The following is a 19182-nucleotide window of genomic DNA, read 5'->3' on the forward strand; positions in this document are numbered from 1 at the left end:
ATGTCCAAGTTCAGAATTGTAAAAAACTTAGAATAGCTTTGGAATAGCAATTTTTTGCTACTTCAAAGCAGGCATGAGGTAGGCAGATTGTATGAAAAGTTAATTTTAATTGAAACTCAGATTCAGATCTTTGCAAAAATTGACAGAAAAAGGAAAAGAAAACCAAGTATGGGGTCAACAACATAACTATGACAGGATGTCACAGGACAATCTAACAAGGAGTTGGTGAAAAGTGTTAGCCAGACTACTGGGAAAATTGAGCACCAGACAGAGCATTATGTGTTTGATTACTTGAAAGTGCAACAGTGTGTTGCATGATTAAAGAGGTAATAGAATAACTCAAAGTTTTATCATAAGATCTAAGGTTCATAAGAGATGAAGAAGTTAAGATACCCCAAAAGTTGATTGTTTGGATTCTGAGCCTGCTGTGTTAGGAAACTGTAAACTAACTTCCCTTGTATTTCACTAAACATATGATTTAAGGAAATTTAATAATTTGTTTAGTGAAACAAATGTGAAAATTCAGCAATACATGAGAAAAAAGGGCTGTACATTTATTAAAATTAGCATACTCAGATTTTAAAACGAGCAACTGACTGCCTTTAAATAGATAAATGAAAAAAAATAATGATGTATTTTGCATAGAACAACAATAGACAAGAAAAATTATTTGTGCAAAAACCACTTAGACCTAAACATAAAAAAGTGCTTATGAATAAAGGTGCAAACTAACTTTTTTAAGCGCCATAAGGCCGACAAAAAATCTCATAAAGGTAAATTTGCTTGGTTCAAAGTTGAATGGCTGAAAGGCTGAATGAATGAATTAACTGATTAATTAATTAATCATCTATCTTTATAAGTTACAATACATATATATTAAGATTTCCTAAAACAAATCAGAAAAATATTTTTAATATGATCATCTAAATGCAATAGGCTGAGGCGCTTGACTCGTTAATGCTCATTCTATAACAAAAGGGAAGTATTACTCACAGCATTTAAAATTTTTATGCATGCTATCTGGGAACATTTATTGTAGTTATTTTTCTTTTTGCCCCAAAACCCTCGTAAGGGAAGACAGATAGTTATTGTTACCCTTGGTTACTCAAGCAGCTCAGGTAGAGTGTTACCCTCTAAGCTAGAGACATCTTTTGATCAGTGGCGCATGTCTTCAAACGTTCATCCACAACTCCTCTTCTCCTCCCTCAGTTCTCCCTCTCGGGTGTCTTCTGTTGCTCTCAGAGGGGTTGTGTTTGCAGCAAAGTACCTCGACTCAATGGCAGATATGATGCCAAATATGAGACAACTCACCATGAGTCGGTGTTTAGAGGAAAGGAGGATCGAGAGACATTTTATTGTTGCCATGCTCAGGAGTTTCATTATATCCAAGGCTGGATTATAACCCCCACCCCCAAAAATATAATAAATAAAACAAACCTCACCAATGAATAATTCATGATTTGACACTCAGGGGGAGTGCAGTGGGTGGGACCATGGTTGCATGACTGTTTCTGTCTTGGCCTGTTTAATGAGTTCTTTAGTTCAACCCTGCAAATGCAGGAGAGATTTAGGAGAAATAGGAAAAAAGGTGTTTGTACAAAGCCTGGCAGAGAGAGGGGGCGAGAGAGAGACAGAGTAAAGGGTAGAGAATGTAAAGTCTCAAACATGGATCCATTTCAACCATGCATGTAAAAAGCTTGCTTTCTACTAAAACAATGGAACAAAGAAGGATGGGTGTGGCTTCGCTGTAAGCAAATGTGGAAATCCTTACTAAAAAAGCCCTGAACAGTGTATCTACTTTAAACATGAGTGAGACGTGTTTAAGACTGTAGGAAAGCTTATAAATAGCTGTGAATTTCTTAAAGATCGGTAAGTTGTCAGTTTGTGTTATTTTCATTCATAAAAAGAAACTGCTCTTCAGGGAAAAAACCAAAAACAGAAAACAAGATCAATCAGAGCAAAATTGCTGATGGGGAGATGAAAACTAAAGTGATGCATGCCACAGAGAAGCAAAGCGGTGCTAAGAGGTGGGAGGAGTCATTTTTTATTGATTCAGGCATTAATGTACATTATGTACAAATTGGTCGAGGGTGGCCCCTCATGCGCAGTCCAGTGCTGTGCCAACAAATGTAAGTATTTGTCTTGATATCCACTTGTGGGCAAATAGGAGCTTGAATATATGATCCAAATCTATTTTGTTTGGCCATTTTACCTCCCGTTACATGCTCTATAGTCATTTTTTTTTGTTACTTTTATTTTCTTATTAAAATATGTACAAAAAGGGCATGCTGCAGGAAATATCTGTAAATCTTCCCCTGTCAGGAGTCCCACCCCTGCTTTTATTTATGACAGCTGAATCGTACACAGGAGGGTGTAAATAAAGAATGGAGAAAACCTATATTTCCCAAAGATGGCTCAGACTTTGACAGTTGACGATCTGTCAGCCTTTTCATACCAGTGGCTCAAGCACCATGAATCAGCGGGCTCAGGAGGATAAAACCCAAAGATACTTGTTCAGGACCATTAGGGGTTTGTGTTTCTCTATGCTGATGATACTTGTGTTTATTCCAATAATTTGATGTGCTATTGCAGAGCTCCATTCCAATGCAGACTCTTACCAAGGTCTGCACGCAGACAAAAGCAAACACACTTGACACACGCCCATACACAACCGTGTCCCTTTGTGGACCGTTGCCCTGCAACATTTATCTGATTGAGTTTGTTGAGCTCTGGTGAATGTGCACTCACACACACACACACGCAGGCACACCCCCCACACACACACATGTGTGCTCCTGCCAGTTGATGAGGATCAGATCACACACAAACTCGTCGCCACACCCATCCTCCTCTCCCACGGGACACAGCTGCTCCTCCAAGGCCGAGGATGGAGAGGAAATAAAAAAAACATGACTCTTACAACAAGAGGGAAGTGCTCTGTTTGTCTCCGTGAGCTCTGCTGCTCAGTCCGTCAAGGCTTTCTTTAGTTGTGATGATTGATGGTTTGTGGGTGGTAAAGTTAAGCTTTATTGCCTAGAAAGAACCCAGCCCTTGCAATTTGTCTTAAAATGCATGGCTTCTCTTTGAATTTAATCAGTAATAAACACCACCATTTGATTTCTGAATTTTATGCATGTGCTTCAACTTCCTTTTTATGAATATGCTTCATTTCTATTGATTTAGCTGTGAAAAGAATGCTTTCACCTCAGGTGGACTTGACATACTCGGCTCAGTTGTTTGTTGTGTGTGCTGCAGGATTTATAAGCCTATTTTCTTTTCAATGAGTTCATAGTTGTGTTTGCAGTGAGTGAAGACCCCTCCTCAGAGATACACTGTAACTGTATAATCCCAAGGTATATTAACTCTTGAATCATTTTCTGAGAGGCTTAACTGCTTGTGTTAACTTATTCTCCATAGTATAAAGTGTCAAGGATTAGACATTGATTGGAAGGATTTTGTTGTTTACAAAAATTTATTCATACAAATCTTACAACACTTTCATGACATTGAGAAACGTAAAAACCCCATATAAGGACTTGTGTGTATTTAATGATGCCACTTTGCACTGAGGTTAACTTCTAAAACACAATTGCTGAAATAGATAAGAGTTTAAACATTAAAGTAAGGCGTTGGGCGCTGTCAGAACTATCAACAACAGGCATTTTCTGAACATCTCAGTTATTTTGCTCTTTTTTTCATTTATTAAATATAGTGATGCAAAGAGTTGTGTGTATATATATATATATATATATATATATATATATATATATATATATATATATATATATATATATATGTGGGCTCTTTACTGATCATATAAGATACTGATCAATATCAAAATAATCAACAACACCTTATGTTCGACAATAACAAACACTGGTCATTGTTCACAAACTCTCACAGACAATGAGTAACCCAAACTCATGCACACACACGCGCGTTGCCTGTTCCACCAACATGTACATTCTATTCTTATGTTTTTTATACTAAAAAGAACTAATTGGCCATGCTGTAAAAACAAAAGCCTAATTTACTACTGTTGGGGCAGACTAAGCTAAGCAACTAAACAGAGAAAAGGACGTTTCAATGTAAGCTAATGGACTGCAGCATCGTAGGGCCACTAAATTGCCATCTGTCACTTGTGGCGAATTTTTTCTTTGTATTTTTTTTCTTCTTTTTTTAGTTTCTCACATCAAAGCAAGGCACAAAAGCCGAAAACTGTTTCCACCTCCATGTCTGTTTGGTCACTTACAATACACATACATGTGTGTTTGCTACACACATACATACATACACACACACACCAAGTCTGTTTTGTAGCCAAATTAGAGAACGAGCATGTTGTTATTTTTCATATGGGAAACACAGGCTGCTGATTATACTGCAAATATGCAAATAAAGCTACATTTGCATAACAGGGAATACAAACTTGAAATGTTCCCTTGTAAAAAAATAAAATAAAATCAGAGGGAGAATCATTTCTGCTGGAAGGGGTTCATTCAGCATTTTTCCTCAGCAGAAGAGGGGAAACATCTTACTCCGTGAAGGGAATTCAACAGCTGATATTCTGCTTAATCAGGCTTATTGACCCTGATGTCAATGAGGCAGAAGAGGTCCTCACGTCTTTTCTGTTTCCACACATCCTGCCTTCCCTGACTCTTTGGGTACTGCGTCCTGTTTTTTTTAATGCAACTTCTCTTGCTCTCTCCCATTCTTCTACACAGTCTTATCTCTTCATCTCACCCTAACACTCTCTTTTCTTCACTTCACAGTAGACATTCAACACAAATCAGCTTCTCTCTAACAGTTGAAACACAGCAGTAATTCAGCAAAGGCCATTTAGACTAAAACAATATATTTTTAAAAACTGCTACAATAAGACAAAAAGTAATCAGCTTGCTGATACATCCAGTGGGAGGGGTTAAAGATTCAACAAGTCAGTGCAGCTACCACCTCCAGCCCTGCTTGATCCCATTTTTTGTCACAATATAGCAGAGGGAAGGGATGCAGAAATGAGGTTGGCGCTGCCCTCTACACAATAGCAATAAAAGCACATAGGCATGCAGTCTTTAAGCGAGATATAACAAGGTGTTAGTTTCCACATCCACCAAATAAAAGGTAAATATTCTCCTTTCAGCAACTTGGACTCTGATGCTTCTTTGTGCTTAGTTTCCCATTTTGTCCCTGTGCTACCTCTGTGCTACCTGCATACAATCAGCAGTTCTCAACATTTCAACAATCAACATTTTTGTTTGCTCACAACACTGACAGGATCAAACATTCTTTGCACAGTCCTAGCGGATTTAACTCCTACTGCGAAATTACTTTGAGACACATAAGCAGGTTTCTCTCTAAAACCAGAGCTCCAGCAAAGGCGGTAATCCCCCAGAAAAGCCCACATGTGACTGCATATCCATATTTTCTACACAAACATGGTACATTTCTCCACCAGTAGCATTGATGGATTTGTAAATCATCGAAATATACATCAAATGAGAAGACGTCCAACAGAAGCAATCTCATTTTCTAGCTCTGGAGGGGCAGCAAAACGATCCAAACCCACAGAGCTCCCATTAAAGAAAAAATGGGAAGCATATATCTTTTATAAGCCTAGATACACCTCATATAGCATGCTCACTGCGTCTTTGGGCCTGCTTTTGAAAAAAAAAAAAAAAAAAAAAAAAAAAAAAAAACACTAAAAAAATAGACTACAAAAATAAGTAGTAACATTCAATACTTTGATTGTCTTTTGAAAATCTATTTATTTTCTGCATATAGGGATGATCTTTAGAGATTTCAAGCGCATAAACGTTGAAGGTGCACATCTATCTTTTTTTTTTCAGATTTCATCATCATTTATGTTTTTTGTCGTTTTGTTTTTTTTTTTTTCTATTCTTTTCAACATATCATCATGAAAAATAAAATATTGGTCCACAAAGTAGTTATAACTGTGCAGTCTCAAGTGCATTTGTACAAAAATGGAAAAGAAAAAAACGATATTATTAATAAAATATTGATTTTAATGGCTTTACTTCATACATAAATACATGTTGAAAGGACACAGGCGCAATCCACTGGTTGGTCAGATATATCTGAATGACTTTGAGTTAACATCTGGATGTATATACACAGGAGGCAGTTTTGGGCGCTTTTTCTTTTCTTTCTTTCTTGCTTTCTTTCTATCATTCTTTCTTTCTGTCTGTCTTTTTTCGCTTTCTTACTTTCATTCTCTCATTCTTTTTTCTTTCACTCACTCTTTCTTTATCGTGTTCTTTCTCTCAGCGGAGCTACAAATAGGCGAGCCGGCGTCCTTTGTTCCTAACTCTCTGTCTGTACCTTCTACCCAGAACTGCTGCCAGGTATTTTTGCACCGCCATCTGCTTTCTATAGCGGCTGTAACTGTCGGTGAAGATCCCATCTGAGTGTCTTTTGGACAGGGGCTCTGACTCTTCCTCCATGCTGTTTTCATCACTGGAAAACAATGAAAAAAGAAAAAAATATGAAAGGGAAAGAATCGTGATCAGATTCGTTAATTGAGCAAATTCAGGGTAAACGTCCATATGGAAATTAGTATGATTCTTGTTTTACATGTTGATGGTGATCATTTTGCCTTGATCCAAAGTTAGGCCTCATTTTTACTTTATTTAAATTTTTTTTTTCGTTCGAAAATTTTTTAAAAATGTTGGTAAAACCGACTAAAGGAAACTTATTTCCACATTAAAATAAAATAAAACGCAAACACAAAAATAACGAATCAATCATTCTGACGTATGATTTTTTTTCATTAGCGCTTAGGCTTATATACGTTGATATAGTCATTAATGACAGAATTATAAATCAATTGCAAAGGATTTTAGTACAAAACTCATCATTTTATAGATCTTTACATTATTTGCGCGTCCCAAAATAACATGCGCTATGCAATCAATACCTCTAGAGGGTTTTACGGAGAGGCAACACACAAAAAACAATTAAAAAAAATAAATAAATAACGCACATATAATGAGTGATGCAGCAGCCTGAAGTTGCGTGGCTCAGACATAAAAAAGAAACTTAAAAAAGAAACGCTGAAGAGAAATGCCCTTACCCTGCACGAACAGTCATCAGAGAATGCAGATAATGTCTTGCTGTTAACTGACCCAGGATCTCCCTCAAGGCTCTATCTAATTCTTCCTCAGCATGCCTTTCTGGTCTGAGATGATAAAACGCCAAAAAACACATAGATCATCAGAGACTTAAATAAAAAGAATAATGACAGAAATAATAATAAACTGAATTTAAAAAAAGGCGCAGACAAAATGATCAAAGCCATATTAAATGTCCCCACCCATGGGCATGAGGTTAAAAAAAATAATAACAGAAACAGTTTAAAATGAAGTACAATATATATTAAAAGCCTGATTATGCTGTCCCTCCATCAACAGAATGAAAACAGCAATTTGCGACTACCTGATGTGGAAACAGATGGACATATTACACTGGGGGGGTTCGGAGCTGCGGTAAGTCTTCAGCTGGGATTTACCTTTTTTCTGGCGGGTAGTAAAGGCTGTACGAGTCGTCGCTTAGGGATGAGGGGCTTCGTATAGAAAGCTGATCGCTGTCAAAACCCATGTCGGACAGAGAATTGCCATCCTCGTCGAACGCGTCGTTTTCAAGTCTGCAACGTGCAAAGCATTAATCAGGAATCCGATGCATAAAAAAATAAACGTGTCTTTAACTTTCAGGTACACCTATTCTTACAAGGTAAAGCCATAAAAGATGAATATATATTACCTATAACACCTTCAAATATATACATTTGTTCCAATAAAGCATTTTCTTTGCGGTAGATTTTTTTTTAATCCACACATGCTCCTCATTAATTATTAAGAAATCCAAACAATGGGAGTGAAAAAATACGCCTATAGGCTGTAAGAGTGTAGGCGGTGGAGCCTGAGATGGGGGGAAAAAATCTATTAAAAGACAGCTTAAAAATAGCTGCGAAATATCTGAATCTAGGAGGACCACGCCCAAATGAAATCTGAATATGGTTTTAGAAAAAATAAAGAGGGTAAAAAAACAAATCTTAAACGGGTAGAGCTCCCCGATTCATTTTTGCCTCGCCTCTCTTTGGTGACGCCAGTCCATCGTCATCCCAAGGGCTATCCGGCGCACTGACTGGTCTCTCATTTTTAATAAGGGGGAGTTATGTGAGCCGTCCCACAGGACTGATTCATGTACGCAATTTCCATAGGCATTTTCCACACAACACCTGCGTTTGTGCGTTTTGGGGAAATTATTGCTTATCCATATTTTTTTTTTCTTTTCAAGATCACCGCCTTAATATTGCGCCTATTTTTATACACGTGTCTGAAATACAAAGATAAAAAGATAGGTACATAAAAAAGACATCAAAATGTTGATGATTAAGTCGAAGAAGTTGAAATATTAAAAAAGGATAAGGAACCAACCTACCTGATCTTAGGGTAACTTAGTCCTATAGGTGTGCAGAAGACGCTGTAGTGCATTAGAATTCCGTAGATGAGCAAGATTAAAGTGGCTTTACTCGAACTGGCCATACTGTTGGTAAAACAAAGACACAAAACATTTAAATCTCTTTGCAATAGAAGATAGTCGTTTCTATATCATTTGATGTATTTGACAAATAGAAAGAGGTTTCTGTCGTTTTTTTTTTTAATATGTAAAGTGAGCAAACATAATTCTCCCTTAGTAGCTTTTGTTTTTCCAACCTTTCTGGCAAAGGTTTAAGATGCAGATCTACTCAGAACATGATTCTCATTAGTGAAAAAAGGCGCACATACCTAGAGCCGGAAAGCAGGTGTACCGCTGAGCTGTATAGGCTGTGATCCGGGCGCGGCTGTGTTGTTTGTGCGTGTCTGAGAGTTTGAGACACAGTGTTTCTTCCTCACAGCACTTCTTTCCTGGCTCAAGCGCCTCCGTCAGGTATCCTTATGATGCTTCCCCCCCTCCTCAATACAGCCCGTCTGACTTTTAGACACAGTGAAATGAAAGAGACTCACTCTGATCGCAAACTAAATCGGATCTGCGCTGGGTGTTCATCTACATAGCGCAGCTCCAAACTTTTGTCCTGTGCTGCTGATTGCCGTGGATTTTTATCTGCGCATTGTAAGCCTTGGCCCCCTCCTTCCTCCTCCTCTTCCTCCTCCCTTAGCCAAGTCACATTAAGGATGCTATGGACGTCATCAAGTCTTCCTCCCGGAATAATGGTACAGTTTCTTCCTCATCGATGCATCCATCAGACTCCCTCCCTCCCCCGACAGATGGAAGTTTACTTGAAAACTTCTAGCTTTTTGTAAACGTTGTGAAAGTATGCGTAAAAATCATCAGATGTGATGACTACCTTTTCAAGGTATTTTTTTTCTCTGTTCTTTCTTTTTTCGTTCACGTAGCAAATTAATATATAATCACCATGCGTGAAACGGCTTTTTTTTTTCTTTTTTTTCTTTTTTTTGCTGTAGCTACTGGTGGTTTCATGTTGCTGTGGTTAGAGGTGGCCTCCAGGGACCGCGTGCGCTGTCCAGTGCTGAAATGAATCGGCTCAAATTGCGGCGCTTCCAAACTTTTGATGCGCATTGTATAATCATTTCCAGCAATTCCTCATTCGGTAACGAATGGCGTGGCATTAATGGCCACGCAGCAGAGGCAAGGGGTCTCTCGGACCTTTAGAATTAAAGAGGGACTGAATATAAACACGGATTGACTCCGAATAGTGTTTCAGATACATGACACCTTATGCTGATTTTATTCATATACTTAAAGCTATTTTAAGTGACGATATAATGAAATGGAAAGTGATTGCTGGATTTCAATGTTTAAGATAAAAAAAAACTGTTTCCGGAATCCATTGTTACAAATGTATCATTTTAATTTTTGTTGTTTGCAAGTTAGGCCTACAATAAATCTGACATCTTTATCACTTTAAAAATGTTGGAAGTGTGCAAAGACCCTGCTCTAGTAAATATGCAAATAATTATATCTAACCTTGTTTTGTATTTTAAAAGCATCCGATAATCCATTACAATTTGAAAATCAGAGTTGCATAACCTTTGATTTAGTCAGGTTTTAAGGGGCCTCTAGAAGCTTCCTAATATATATTGTATTCTAATGTTTCCGGCCTCTGTTGGTCAATGAGATTTTTTTCCTGAATCCCAAAGTTGAGTTTGGTCAAGTGTCCCCTAAGATGATTTTATTAGAAACTCTTCTACGTATCTTTTCCATATTGTGTTGGTATTCCTGTACTTCTTGTGATCGTCAAAGGTGGAGCATTTTAAATGAAGAGGCTTTTTACACTTTGAACGAAACGATTTACATAGAACTTGAGATCATAGATCACACACCTTGGTTTGAGTGATTACTAAAGATGTAGGCCCCTTGTAAAAAACTGAAACAGTTGGAAACATAACCTATGTTTGACTTCTGCTCTTAAGGGCCCTGTTGGTTTTGGGGATCTAAGCAGGTCTTTGGTTTATTCATATTTCTATCTGCTGCTAGACCAAGCCTTATAAATGCTCGTTTTAGTTATTAAACTTGTTTTCAAAGGTTTAGACACGTCTTCGGGGACTAAACAGGGCACAAGATTGGTAAGTCACGTAAGCAACACCTGAAAAAAAAAAAAAAAAACCAAAAAACAGTAATATAAATATGTGTGTGTGTGTGTGTGTGTGTGTGTGTGTGTGTGTGTGTATATGTGTGTGTGTGGGGGGTGGTATCTTTAGTACTTTAAGTAGTTAAGATATGATAATTGCTTGTCAAGGAATATATCCATGCCTCCTAGCTCAGTACCTCCATTTCCTGAACGTACCTCACGGTTTGGAGACCAAGAGCCAAACCCCATCACATTCTAGCAGATATACATATCCCCTCTTATCTGGAAATGCCTTTACTCAAAAAGTTAAGGCTGAAAATGGTCACTGCAGGGATGTCTGGATTGTCCTTCTGAACCTGTTAGCGCCATTATCCGATCTTTGATGGGGGTGGGGGTGACAGATAGTGATTGAAAACTGACACTTGAAAATGTGTTTGGTTGAATGTTAATCCCCTTATATCAAAAAATGAGCCCTTAACTGTCATAATAGCTTATATGCAGGAACAGCATCATAAAACTGTCAATATCTGGTTGTAGTGTAACTCTGTTTAAAGAAGTGTAAATTGTCCCCGATATTGTTACCTCTTTGAATACTTTCTGGTATCGCCTCTGTTTCATTTACATTGACCACTTATTTCATGAAAGTTAAACCTTAGGATTACGGGTTATTGGCTTATATTAAAGTTGGGAATTTTAGACTGCCGAGTTTAAGGTATGAATTCCTTTATAAAAACCTGACTAATCATATAGACGTCTCGTTATGTGGGGGTCGTCCTGGTCCCCGATGGGAGCTTTAGCAGATCTTTTCATTTGATTGAATCACACCTCAAGCTTACCAATAACCTGAGGAGTTTGCCAATGTGGAGAGAGGCGCACGTCAGCGTTTTGTTTAGGCTGACGCAGTATGACGAAGAGAGCCAGTCACTGCCGGGAGGGGCCTTTTTTCTTTTTTTCTACAGGACGCGAGAACTGTGAGACGTTCAACTTAAAGCCCATATGGTTGGACTGGAGCAGACTGCTAATATTAGGCCTGCTTGCTCCAGTTGGTGGATATGCGAATCAGTACCTTGAGCAAATGGCGCCATCATGAGTAAAAGAGGTGAATTAAAATGGAAAATTGTCCGTCTAAGCTGTCTGTCTAAGCTGTCATATCATGACGCACTGAATATACTATATACATCCCATGTACTTCTTTCTTCTTTTGGCATCTTCTTCTCCCTATTCTTCTCCTTCGACTATTTGAGCTGATGTAACGAATAAATTTCTCCACTGTGAGATCAATAAAGTCAATTAATCAATTAATCAATCAAGTCCGTCCATCTATTTATCTATACATCTGAAAAATGTGGCTTGCATAGTTTACTCAGCTAGTGTGAACAGAATCCATTGTTGGCAAATGTTGTCAGAGTTCCCCTTATTATTTAATAGAGTCCATCAAGATAATCAATATAACTTTACCTCCCTATAAACCCAGCTCTATTCTAATGGCCTCAGGAGAACAGCTCCCTACCTGTGAACACAGCACTGTTTAGCCTGTCTATTGGTCTATCTGGAGAGAGTATGGCACAACTACCTTCCTGTCCTTACCATTAAACACTGTCCACCTTAACCAACAGGCCGGGAGAATAGGTTATAAATAAGCAGCCAAATGCAGGTGGTAGCTCTGGAATAGCTGTAGGGATACAAAATAAAAATGGGAACATTGGCAGACAAGAAAATGATTATGCGCACAGGAAATCTGGCCCTTGTGAATTGCAAGTTGAAAACCAACATAGTATCAAGAAGACATGTTTACAGTTTTGCAAAAGCTTTGTAGAATATATTAGTCAGTTAAGGCCAAAATGTAATTGTAATGTGAAATGCATGTTACCCTGAACACATCATCCCTGTTGTGGACATGGATGTAGCAGCATAATAGGGTTGGGAATGTTTTCCTATAAGAAAGCTGTTTAGATCTAATGGAAAGATGGAGGGAGTGAAATATATTAGATTTAAAAGAAAACCTGTTCAGAGCTGCAAAGGGCTTCAGACTGGGGCAAGGAATTATCTTTGAATATAAAGCCAGAATAACACCAGGGTTTAAAAAAAAGGGGGGGATGGTAAAATCTTTGAATGTTGTACAGATAAAAACAAAAACTTACAATTTTTATTTTTTGAGTTTGACTTTAATAACAGTCTATAATTGTATTAAATACAAATGAATGTAAATCTGAAATGATTTCATGATATTAGCAATACATAAAGAAGATTAATAATACTAATTAGAAATACTGGTGACTTTAAAAAGACTGAATGTTCTGTTTAGCTTGAGGCCAATTTCCCTTTTCCAATGTGTTGTTTGCAACAGATCATAATACATACATACTGACAAAAAAGTGTGTCTGTGAAAGCAACAGTATCTTCTGTGTATGATAGTTTAAAGGATTTAGAGTATACAATACTTTGCACACTGTCCAGTCAGCGTCAGTAGAGGTCAGCAAATCCCCGTGGAAACCCTTTAAAGTCTAACATACTGCAAACATATGCATCCATATCTAGAGGGATTTTTGTTTTTCAATATGAATATTGTTTTTTTGTTTTTGTTTTTTTCTTCTAAAAAAATCCTCTCCACCACACTTTCAGCTGGGATACAAACAATGCAAAATACTCAGATAAATGTGAAAATTAAAGACGATCATCATTTCTCTTTACAGACATTATGGCACAAGAAATGTAGAAATGAAACGTAGAATCGTATAGCCAGATGTAAAATCACAGGGTTTTTTTTTTATTGCAAAACAACTGTTGATGGCGCCCTTTCACTTTCCCATCTTAAGTGGGTTCAAAGGTTAAGCACAGAAAAAAAACAGTTCAGTTTAGTTTTAGTACAACGTTTTAACATAAAATGTATGCATACACATTTTGCTTGAATATATAAATGTTAGTGGAGGTGTTCATGTCGCTCAGAGTCATATTAGAGATCTATTGCTGTGATGTCGGCCATATTAGAAACAGATTTCAGAAGGATTCAATGTGAGCTTCAAGTGCTGTCGGAAATAAAATTACCTGAGACTTATTTTCACTGAAATATAGCACATCAAACAAGCAGAGGTAAAAAAAACAAAAAAACAAAAAGCAAACAAACAAAAAACAACAACACCAACACTAATCTTCAAATTGAGTTTGTGAAATAAAAGGTGGCTTTTTTATGGGGTTTTTTTGTTACGAAAGAGGGACATGTCTTGTTATGAGCTGCACACACTCGTAATACATTTACAAGTTCCTTAAGAGGAGCAGTTACATAATCATGCACTAATCAGTCAACAGTTCTCTGTCATACTGCGGACAAAGGTCACAAGGTGATCATTAGTAAAACAGAAAAAATATATAAACAGAAAATTCTAATGAAAGTCAGCAATGTGCATCTTATTAAACGTTGTTTTGTTGAAAACAGTGGAATAATTATTCATAAATGTGTAAGAGTACACAAAGCATACTTTAATTAGGAAATAACATTTCCTGAATGAAAGATGTTTAAAAAGTATGAGGAAGCAGAAGGATAAAAAGATCAAATAAGTAAATATTTCTGCCTTTTAATTTAGACGTACAACTGAAAGGGAGTTTTTTTTGAGAAACTAATGTTTTTATAGCAGCATCACATAAAGTAAAATGTTAAAACAAATTACAATTCCTTTGATGAAAATAAGAAATATTACAATGAAAATGCACCATCAGGATGCTAAAGTGCTCCCCTTTACCTAGAGAGGGATGTAAAAAGGAGAAACTGTTGGGGCGTTATCCTTAAATAAATGCTGCTTTATACTCAACTCAACTCAAACTTTATTTATAGAGCACATTTTAAAGAACCAGGGTTGACCAAAGTGCTGTACAGGAATCACAGTTGCAGAGCATAATATAAAAACTAAAAGCTAAAATACATAAACGCAATGCAAACAAAAAAAATTGAAAGGAGATCAAATATAATAGGATAAATGTTTCATACATTTAAAAAAAAAAAAAAAAATGTTGCTAAACGGCCACTTAGACTTGATTAAAAGCTAGGGAGAAGAAGTGTGCTTTTAGAGAGGATTTAAAAAAAAACTATAAACGAGATGGGAAAGAAAACAAAATCAGAAAGACACTGCTCATTTTAAATTACTTATATATATATATATATATATATATATATATATATATATATATATATATATATATATATATATATATATATATATATATATATATAATTAGTTCATGGAACCTGTATGTTCCGACTATAATCTCTGCCCGAGAACGCAGCATGATTCCTTCTTTGGCCTCATCGCCTCTCCTCTCCACTAGTCCTGCTATTGTGTGTCTTTCTGGGCGACCCTCACCTCCCATCCACCGGTTATTCCCGCATTGAACCCCGCATTTAACCGACACAACAACAGCTGTGCGTGACCGAGCTCAGCCTCCCCATTGTAAAGGGAAACAGGATCTCAGTGAAGGACTTCTTAGTTGATCCGCATGGGACAGACGGAAGACTGAGATTCCACGTTCATAGAGCTGGTCTCGGGTAGTTTCTTCTTATCCCACGGGAAATAAAACGCGTTGCGTGGGAGGACGGAAAGCAAGAAGGGGAAAGAAAAAAAAAACGACCACAGAACGCATGTAGCCGACGCACCACGCGGCTAAGGTTGGTTTTAAGGTAAGAAACGCTTCCCTTAAAGTCACGTTTAGCGGTGGAGTGGGCTGAGCAGGGCCTCCACCCGGTGAAAGTTGGAGGAGGAAGGAAAAGGAGAGTTAACTTCGATATGTTACAATGTCTCCAAAGTCTGTTTGATGTTTGCTCGGTGTTTTGAACTCAAGTTTAAATACAATCAGGGGGTCAAACAACAATTATTTAAACAGCTGACACTAATGGAAGGTAAAAGCAGATTATTTAATGTTGAATGAGGTTAAGTTAAAATAAAGTTTGTTTGTTTTTTGCTTTAAAAAGTTGATGATCGCTTTTCTGTTTGCCTCACCCATTCCTCCCCCCCCCCTCAGCTGCTGCAGGCCTCAGCTGTTGGGAGGCCTTTCAAACAAAAACCCATGGGACTTTACAAAGCTTCTTTTTTCCTAAAGTTCTGTTGAGTTCTTGTTTTTGTTGTGAAGGTTACCCTCAGATATGCTGATTGGTGTCTCACTGTCTGTAATATTGCAAAAAACTGTTAATATGCCTATTAGGTCAGAATAATAGCTCCTATATTACACCAGTAGAGTGGACTGTTGTTTATCCTCAAACCAAATATGGATTGTTGTAAACTTTCAAGTATTTTTATTCATTTTTTTCCTTTGGTGGGATAAGTGTATAAAAATATGAGTTAGTTTCAACTGATCTCATCATCACAGTAAAATTTCAACATCATGTGTTCCAACCCTTGTGCTGCAGTAGTTATTATAGCTATTACTGGATGTCTGTTATAGTCCAGTGGCCCAGTAATCCTCATCCATGATAATCCCTCTCTGTCAGTACAGCCCCAGTTGGCCGGACAGTTGTATCTCTGCCACCTACATAAACACATGCACAAACAGCTGGACTGAGGACTGTTGGCGGAGGAGTGAGGAGCAGTAACAGGTGGCGTTGGCCGGTGTTCAGGGACCTTTGGCTTGAACTGGGGTTTCTGAGGATCCTCACACACTCATCGGGTGTCCTGCATCATCGTTGACTTTGTGGGATAAATGCTTGCTGTTTTTGTGCTAGAACGGAGAGGGTCTAAACCTTATGAGGACATCCTCACCTGCTGGAGGATTTAGCTCTTGGTCTTTAGCTTGAAAAAAATGGCATGCCCTCTTTTTTCTTTTGTTTTTATTATTCTCAGCCTTGCTCCAGCCTTTGACAGGCACAGCAGGTGGCCTCAAAAAGCATGAATGGCTTCGGAAGGAAGCCCCCCTCCCCCTTCCCCACTCCTCCTGTTTCCCCTCCCGCTGGCGGGTCTTTTCCAGTCACTATGATTGGCACCGGTTGGCAGCTCAGACTGAAGATGGGAAAGAATCATGGCATATAGAATAAGCTGGGCTGATTATTGAGAGCAAGGTTTTGTTTGGGTTGTGGGTTTGATGAGCTGCTATTTACCCCAGAGCCATTTCACAGACAAAGTTGCACAAAGTCTCATGGATTCTCTATAGTGACTGAGTAAATTTTTCATAACATTTTTAATAAAATGTGTTAATATCTAAAGCAGACTTTCTCAATTTTGGCCCTAGAGTTAAGATGTCCTGCATCTTTTAGATGCATGCTCTGCGTGGATGGGAGTGCTGGAGCGCATCTTGCAGCCTTACTTTTCTCTTTCCCAATCTCAGCCGGCGCAATCAAAACACAATCTTTTCAAGAAGGTTGACATAAAAAATGCTCTCCTTATTATCATCTGCCATGGTTGTTGTTTTTCTTCCCGCTTACATGTTTCAAGATGCAGAATATGGACCTTTGTTGAGTATTAATGGCGTTCAGGTCGGATGAATGCGAGCAGGTCGCATTTGAAAAGATCCGATATGTATCGGATTCAGAACCACAGAGCCAAGTAACCTGGGTTGCATCGGATCTGTGTTGTTCAGACTATTATAGAAAGATTAGATTCAGGTGGCATATATACAAAAAAAATGGATTTGTGTCTCTTCAGGCTGCTGTGTGAACGTAGCTTAGAAGATGCAGGACAGCAGACCCTCAGGGCCAAGATTGAGGAACCCTGGTCTAAAGTGTTTCACTGAAAACATGTCATCAATATAAAAAAATAATTAAGAGGGAGTTTTCATTCACTGCCCATTGAAGCTGTTTTCTTTGTTTCATTACCAAACCCCTTGATTTGTTTTTAATTTTTGGCTAAATTGCTGCCACCTACTAATTAAACAGCTGGTGCATTTGGTCTTTCCAAGTGGAATTTGTATGCCAAACGACGGAGGGAAAGAGTCTTTCTCATGGGATGATTTATTATGCCAAGTGTACATGTTTGGGCTCTACTCTAGACAATGAGAGAGTTGAACACAAGTTTTGCTGCAGTATAATTATTTTTTCACATTTGCAGCAGCTTCCTTGTTGGTACTGTGGTCTTCCTGTAAATAACACGTGTAAGCTATTTACTCAAATTAATTGGCATTTAGATATAATTATACATCTCTTTTCCGTGCTGCTTTTTTATGATAAACCTTATTACAGTCCCTTGCAATGAATTTCTCAGTTTTATTATATGATTAAGGGTGAGTCACCCCTTCTACTTTGATCCCTTGAAAAAATAAACCGACTTTAGAACTAAATCTAGTCTACCAGAGTGTAAACATCTCAATATAAATACAGCTGTTTTGTGAAGGCCTCAGAGGTTTAGTAAGGTTTAAAGGAATAGTACACCCTAAACATGATTAGCCTTCATTTTCTACTCACCCCCATGCTGAACAACACTCTGGAGTACTTTTTTGATATCTCAAATGCATCTGGAGATCTGGGAGGCTTCTTGCTGTCTGCTGACATTCAAATAATGGAGGTCTATGGCGCCCGAGGCAGAAAGGTCCATAAAAGTCCACAAAAAACGTGTCAATATTCCTCCATACTGCTCGTCCAATGTACTCGAAAGAAGTCATTTAAAATGTTTTTAGAGCATAAACAGTGGTGTATAGGATTTCCTGAAAGCGCGCACATGCGCGTTCACAACGCTACGGAAGCCGGCAGACCAAACCAGAAGAAAGTGCGCATTCAGCGTCTGCTCTGCCGATAATGCAAGCGTAGAAGAAGAAATGTGCTGTTTACCTGTGCAAAGAAAGAAACAACGAAAGAAAAATGTCTGAGGACTTCAGTGTTGAGGAAGAGCATGAGTTCTTTGCCGAGCTGAATGCGCTGGTTTGGTCTGCCGGCTTCCGTAGCGTCGTGAACGCGCATGTGCGCGCTTTCAGGAAATCCTATACACTACTATTTATGCTCTAAAAACATTCTAAATGCCTTCGTTTCGAGTAAATTCTGGATGCTACCCACTCAGGACACTTGGAATACATTGGACGAGCAGTATGGAGGAATATTGACACGTTTTTTGTGGACTTTTATGGACCTTTCTGTCTCGGGCACCATAGACCTCCATTATTTGAATGTCAGCAGACAGCAAGAAGCCTCCCAGATCTCCAGATGCATTTGAGATATCATAAAAGTACTCCAGAGTGTTGTTCAGCATGGGGGTGAGTAGAAAATGAAGGCTAATCATGTTTTGGGTGTACTATTCCTTTAAAGCAGGTTCTGATATATTCTGCATTTTTTAAAGTGACATTGTGTAACAAATTTGGCTTTGAATCAGCAAAGATCAAGTACTGCTTTGATAAATATATATTCTGTAAAGGTCTAAAGAAAAAAATGAAAGTGTTCTCATAGCTTAGAATTATTTGTTTATAAATAAATAGTGCACCCGGCGGGAGATGCCATGTTATGTCATCATATTAATCAGATTACTCTATTACTCGTCAGCCTTAAACACATTACCTGCATCTGGATGTGTTGTTGGTGGCCGAGAATTTTGAAAGGAGTAGAAATGACCAAGATCATTTTATCTTCCACTTTCTGTTGCTATGGAGGACCATTTGTATTCTTTGTCCAGTAA

General features: G+C 38.0%; 2 protein-coding genes across 3 annotated transcripts in view; one reads left to right on the forward strand and one right to left on the reverse strand.

The window, feature by feature from the left end:
• Window positions 1-5871: 5871 nt before the first annotated feature.
• On the reverse strand, window positions 5872-9101 carry adcyap1b (adenylate cyclase activating polypeptide 1b). 2 transcript variants are annotated; one of them, XM_038295984.1, is made up of 5 exons: window positions 8802-9101; window positions 8455-8559; window positions 7523-7657; window positions 7088-7192; window positions 5872-6471 (listed from the first exon to the last, which is right to left on the reverse strand). In XM_038295984.1, the coding sequence occupies exons 2-5, from the start codon at window positions 8556-8558 to the stop codon at window positions 6288-6290; spliced, it is 528 nt and encodes a 175-aa protein (XP_038151912.1). In that variant the 5' UTR covers window position 8559; window positions 8802-9101; the 3' UTR covers window positions 5872-6287. The 2 variants fall into 2 exon arrangements, with proteins under 2 accessions (XP_038151912.1, XP_038151913.1); XM_038295985.1 differs by lacking the exon at window positions 7088-7192.
• A 5782-nt stretch (window positions 9102-14883) lies between these two features.
• yes1 (YES proto-oncogene 1, Src family tyrosine kinase) overlaps window positions 14884-19182 on the forward strand; it is a 40365-nt gene continuing 36066 nt past the window's right edge. The window contains exon 1 of the mRNA XM_038295981.1: window positions 14884-15275. The gene's annotated coding sequence lies outside the window, so the exon portion shown is untranslated. The remainder of the gene's footprint in view (window positions 15276-19182) is intronic.

Source organism: Cyprinodon tularosa, unplaced genomic scaffold, assembly GCF_016077235.1.
Source record: "Cyprinodon tularosa strain WSP-4 unplaced genomic scaffold, ASM1607723v1 ctg364, whole genome shotgun sequence".
NCBI classification, from domain to species: domain Eukaryota; kingdom Metazoa; phylum Chordata; class Actinopteri; order Cyprinodontiformes; family Cyprinodontidae; genus Cyprinodon; species Cyprinodon tularosa.